General features: G+C 34.5%; 1 protein-coding gene across 2 annotated transcripts in view; it reads right to left on the bottom strand.

Moving 5' to 3' along the window:
* Positions 1-2,195: 2,195 nt before the first annotated feature.
* The window catches only part of LOC132822945 (glucose-induced degradation protein 8 homolog), a 44,634-nt gene continuing 40,413 nt past the window's right edge, over positions 2,196-6,416 (bottom strand). For both annotated transcript variants that reach the window (XM_060836376.1, XM_060836377.1), the window contains exon 5: positions 2,196-5,271. In XM_060836376.1, the coding sequence (XP_060692359.1) occupies positions 5,098-5,271 (174 nt within the window). In that variant the 3' untranslated portion in view covers positions 2,196-5,097. The remainder of the gene's footprint in view (positions 5,272-6,416) is intronic.

The raw sequence follows: 6,416 nt of genomic DNA, 5'->3' as shown, positions 1-6,416 counted from the left end.
TGAAATTAGCTGTTTGTCCTGCTTGAGGATATTATCACATGAAGGCTGGAAAACCCATTGACTTTGTTAACATCAGGAAAAAGGAAATTAAATCGAAATGATTATTGTCTCTTTCTGGGCACCTTTTTGAGGGGTCAGGAGTGCCATTGCCCTTGTACTAATCATAAATTTCAATGTATTATAAACGGATTAAGAACTTATTAGCTGTTGATGGAATTATACTTAAAATTAGTCATTGAGCTGGACAAGCGCGACCTATTTAGGATTCTTCAGTGGCCCACACAGCCATTTACAGAAATTAAACTCAGATAGCTTGATTTTAATCATCATTGACATCTACAGTATAGAAGGAAGTTATTTAGCCCCTTGTGTCAGCCAAAAACAGTTACCAGCCTAATATAGCTCTTGGGCCATGATATTGTAGGTTGCAAAACTCCAAGTACACTTTTAATGTATTTGAGAGTTTCTTCCTCTCCCATTCTTTCAGTGAGCTCTAGGCTCCCACTACACTCATGGTTAAAAAATCTTAACTCCCCTCTCATTTATCTACCAATTTCTCATAGTAAATACCTTAATACTTAAGGAAAAATGGACTCCTATTAGAGACCTCAATTAAATCACCTCACAATTCCCTCTATTACCAAGGAGAAGAACCTTTATGTCTCAAACCTTTCCTCAGCAATCCTGACAGCATGCTCTTAAGTCTCTTCAGTCCATTTGCTAATTCAATCACGTGGCAATCAGAAATGTATACCATATTCTTCCTGTGGCCTAACCAGCATCTGAAGTTCTAGCAATAAACTGTTTTCTCACATTCTCTGCCTCAGCATGTAAGATAAATTACTTTGCGAGTTTTGAGAAGATTTATAGCTCAGGTTGAGGTTTGCTTGCTGAGCTTGAAGGTTCATTTCCAGATGTTACATCATCCTACTAGGTAGGGCCTCAGGCGAAGCACTGCTGAAAATTCCTGCTTTCTATTTATGCGTTTGGGTTAGTGATGTCATTTCCTGTGGTGATGTTATTTCCTGTTCCTTTTCTCAGGGGATAGTAGATGGGGTCTAACCTGTTGTGTTTGTTGATAGAGTTCCAGTTGGAATGCCATGCTTCTAGGAATTCTCGTGAGTGTCTGTGTTTATCTTGTCCTAGGATGGATATGTTGTCCGAGTCGAAGTGGTGTCATTCCTCATCCATATGTAAGGATACTAGTGAGAGAGGGTCATTTTTTTTTGTGGCTAGTTGGTGTTCATGTATCCTGGGGGCTAGTTAAAAAAAAAGCCACCAAGATACATGAACACCAACTAGCCACAAAAAGACATGACCCTCTCTCATTAGTATCCTTACAAACAGATGAGGAAGGACACCACTTCGAGTGGGACAACGCATCCATCCTAGGACAAGATAAACAAAGACACGCATGAGAATTCCGAGACCCATGCCATTCCAACCGGAACTCTATCAAACACAGAGTTAGATCCCATCTACCACCCCCTGAGAAAAGGCACAGGAAGTGACTTCACCACAGGAAATAACATTACCAACCCAAAAGAAACCCAAACATATAAATAGAAAGCAGGAATTTTCAGCAGTACTTCGCCTGAGGCCCACTGAAGATGTCATCTAGAAGGGTGACAAAATGTCTGGAAATGAACCTTCAAGCTCAGCGAGCAAACTTACATCCAGAAATTACTTCTTTGTGTTCTTAATCATCTTATCAACCCTGACTTGGTATATTCAGAGAGTTGCAGCAACACTCAAAAGGCCCTTCCATTTCTCTACACTTCCCAGTATTCTTCCCTTGCCTTGGTTGGTCCTGCACATCTGAGAATGGAACTCTACATTTCACATCCTACCCACCTGATCAGTCCTCTGAATATCTTCTTGCAAATTTCTGTATTTTTCTACTGCTCCTCCCCAAACCCTAATACAGGGACAATTTTTGAATCACCCTCAAACTTAATCATGCTCTCTACATCTAAACCATTGGTAAGTAATGCTGAAACCAAGGAATGTAATTCAGCTAAAATCAGTTAAGGAATAATGTGAAAGAACTGAAGAGCTTTTTAGAATATTGGTCAAACATAAACAAACTTTTATTTATAAATTGTTATGTCCAAATGACAAATTATGAAATCTAAAAGTAAATTAAGTCAATTTTAGATTATTTTATTTACTAATTATTAACTTGAAGCATTCATGTAAGGTTTTGCCACCAAAATAATGTCAATACTCCTGTTAATTGAGGAAAGAATATAATCTTTGCAGTTAATTCTAAAGATGTTTCCAATCATTCAAGTTGGATGTTAAAAATATTCCACAACTTACAATGCTTCATGGTACTATCTTTCTCTCCATTTACCAATCTAATTTGCAGAGTACCACATTCATTCATCCACACTTTATTTTTTTTTTAAAAAAAGCATATGTTTCTCATCATTTCTCCAGTGAACTTAACATCTTTTGCCTCCATCACTCTAGCTAGAACAATCCAAGTGGAAATGATTCATTAAGAGAACAAATTACTTCTGACCTCAGTCACAATTGCTTTTTTACCAATTTTGCACATTGTAGTAGTGTACTGGATTTACTACATTTTTATTTCTATTTGATGTGATGCTAAGTACCCTCTCAAGTTACTTTATGAAAACTGGGAATAACAAAAAAAGAGATTTGAATGCATTTTTAATAAGCATTTTTAAAACAGGAAAAAAATTAGAGAGCATGAAAATAAAAACTGAAGTAAAGAGTAAGGAGAAAAACATGTTAATGATTTAATGATTTATGAACAGGGTTATAATGATTCTTGTGATAAGATCGATCAACACGTAGAAAAGCTTCCTAGGAAGACAGTAGAGACAAGTCCTAGCAAATTCAAGAAACTAGACACATTACTTTTGGCTGCAGATAGGGGAACATAAAGACACTCATCAACTATATTTTGGTCAATGGACCATAATTATCCTTCTGGTCTCGTACATTCTTCAGCATTCTGCTATGTACTCAGACAAAAATAAATATCCTCCAGTCCATTCACTGCACAAGATAATTCATTGCATAACAGCATTTTAAATAAGAGTTGTCTTGAAATCAGATTTTTGAATTCTTCCATTATTCATTCAAATAGTTTTTACAAAGGATAAATGATTAATTATGGGCTTTCACTTTTTTTGTATATTTAACATTTAATCAACATATTATACTTTTATTTAACTGTACAGTAGTTACTTTAATCTGCAAACTATTAGAAGACCACACCATTTGTCGAGATAAGTTGTTAATTAGTTAAGGTTATGGTTTTTCAAACCTTTAATCTCTGGGAACATGCTCATTTTTTTAAGAAGCTAAAAAAAATTAACATGACACTGTTGAATTCACTAAAAAGACCTTTGTATCTATTAGATGAAGTGAGGGACAAGACAGCATTACTACAGAGATAGCATAACTGGGTGTATGGTCAAACCACCTATACAATGGTTTATCTCTTAGATGTCCATTTTGGGTGACTGAAATAGGTTAATGACACAAATTTTAGACTGAGAAGATAATGTACGTTTGCTGAGAAAAGTATTAAAACTAAATCAGAAGGGGATCATTTTTCAGAAAATCAACTTCAATGACTTCCTTACAGAATCTTAAAAATTTAAAACAGGTTTTATCAAGATTTTTCCAAGATACAAAGCATTCTCAAAGTTGTGGTAAGCTTCCCTGTTATAAGCCCCTGAAATATTAAATTGATCATGAGCAAACTTTAAAAACAAGTGCAGTAGGTGATGGGGTTAGGGAGAAGACGTGAACATTTGCAACAAACACAGAATTTCTGTTTTTGTTTCTGTTTCTGTTTTCCAACATCCGCAGTTCTTTTGGCTTTTTGTTAATAATGAAGATTTGCAACTATTTCTACAAAACTGATCTCACCATTCTTCAGTTACATGTTTAAAGTCAATCTAGGGAATATTTACAATACAGATGATGGCATCTGGAATCTTTCTTCTAAACTTCTAATCTTCTTCTAATCTTTCTTCTAATTAAATAAGTACCATCAACTATTTTGTCTGAAAAGTACCTAACACACAGAATCTGCATTCCTCAGCTATAAAACTAATTAAAATAGTTGTCAATTACTTTCCATTGTACACTCTCAAAGTATTCACCGATATATGCAATGATAAATTAACATCTTTGTTTTTTTTTAAAAAACAGAATATATCAATAAGGTCAAGACATGTAATGCACACACAAAGAAGGGTTTAAAAGCACTACGGATGAATTTCAAAGTTTAAAGCACTTGTGTATTGGGAAATCAATAAACTACTTATTTCTGCAAGGAATTGCATTATATACAAACAACTCATTGCTACAAAATATACAAAACCTTGAGATTAAATAATATGACTTGCAAGCTTGTGAATTTTAGTTTGATAGCAAGGCTACTTAATGAAAATTAACAAGTATTTGAACTTTTTCCTGAACAGTGGAAAAATTTTAATGGGACTGAGAAAATGTAAACTGAGTAGTTAGTTTATATTAATTACATTCTTACTATCCATGTTACATCCACAACTGGCTCCAAATAATTTTAATAGAAGATACTATATTAAGAATAACATTGCTGAGGATATTTCGTAAGAAATAAATTATGAGGTTAGTTTCAGATGTAGTATGGATATTGAATCAAGAACAGGCAGATACTTAGAAAATTTGGTTTGAAAATATATAAACATACACTTAAGAACTGTTGGCATATGAAGCAAAGAAACTACAAATAGAAATCCTATACAGCAGCCAAACGTAAATACTCAGTATTTTCAGTCCAACGTGTGAAGTTGGTAAAGTTATAAATTACCATAAAAATGAATTTAGGACTGGGGTGAATCTTGCACTCTCTTGACCCTTCAGCAGCCATTTGGTGGCATTCCGATGTAATGTGTTGGTGATGCTTTGGACTTCATCCCAGCCTTAAATGTGATCATTCTTAACCATAAAGTCATATTCACATGTTCTGTCATTTATTAGTGAAATTATAGTCCTGTCTCATATACTGTAACCAGTAAACGTACAGCAAGATGCTTCATAATCCTGTTCAGTCCCATCATATAGTCTTTACTTGGGTTCATCAATTGTTCCCTTACTGAGGTCTGTCATCTTAGGATATTTAACTTTCTTGTGGTCCAGCTCATTCTGTGCCCATAATAGAAGTTTTAGCAGTTTGGCTAGCTTAGGTGTTGATTCACGATTCTCATAATCCAAAATTGCTTGATTCACCTCGCTCCAAACCTAGATTTAAAACAAAAAAAAAGACTGTAGTCCATTAAATTCAACATTCAAATTCAGTTTCTATAAAAGACAAACACAGTTGGATACCAGAAGCTTTCTACTCAAGATCACATTTTATTGTAAACAGAAATTAGCACTTTCATACTAATTCATAAATAAAAATGTTGAATTTTCTAATACGCATTTGGTGGCAGAAAACTAGAGGCTTGGTGGAAAAAAAAGACATTCTGTTGAAGTGCTTTGTCTTGAACCCATCAGGAAACTTGCACAAATACCAATTTAACAGGGAATAACATTTTATGCTGAAACAAAAATAAAAGTTGCTGGAGAAACTCAGTAGGTTTGCCAGCATCTGCGGAGAGAAAACAGAGTCAATATTGAGTTCAGTCACCCTTCTGTAGACTCAGCTTCTCCAGCTATTTCTTTCAGATTTCCAGCATTTGAACTTGTTTGCTTTATTTTCACACAGTATAAAATGTAAAAATAAAGTGATAATTGGTTGGAACATTGGTAGAGGAGCTGCCATGGAGAATGCAACAGAACGATGGTGACTGATAGTTAACTGCCAAACTTTGTTCAAATTTAAACTAAGTAAGTTGCCTCTGATTAGGACAATGCCTTGACCAAGGATTGAAACAGAATGGCAGTCACCTATTTTGTTAAGATTAACCAGATAGAACATGTGTACACATTCTGTCAGTGAAGAGCAAAGTACTGCATAATAATATATTAAGACTCCACTACTGGGAAATGACCACATTACAAACCAGATTAAAAAGACAAAGTGGTTGTGAGCGTAGTTCTTAGTACAGAGAGTTATTTAGTAAATAATGTTCTACAAACAGAATATGCTCAGTTAAAGCTGGCCATAAAAAGCAGGACAGATCAAACCAATTACACCAAATTAGTCTACTCTTAATCACATTTGGAAAATGTCATTGAAGATGCCATCAAGCAGGTCTTGCACAACAATAATGTGCAAGATTTAATAGATTTTCACACATGCAGTTTTCAATTAAGTTATAGGTAATTATATGCAGAATCATATAGCTACACCAGTGTCCAATATGCAATGTGACAGTTTATGGCAAGTTTTACCAGACATTTTAATTGCATAGGAAAAAATCTGTACATTTAACAAATAT

Source organism: Hemiscyllium ocellatum, chromosome 15 (genome assembly GCF_020745735.1).
Source record: "Hemiscyllium ocellatum isolate sHemOce1 chromosome 15, sHemOce1.pat.X.cur, whole genome shotgun sequence".
NCBI lineage: Eukaryota > Metazoa > Chordata > Chondrichthyes > Orectolobiformes > Hemiscylliidae > Hemiscyllium > Hemiscyllium ocellatum.
Note: the sequence above shows the minus strand (reverse complement) of the source record. Positions and strands in the feature narration are given on the sequence as shown.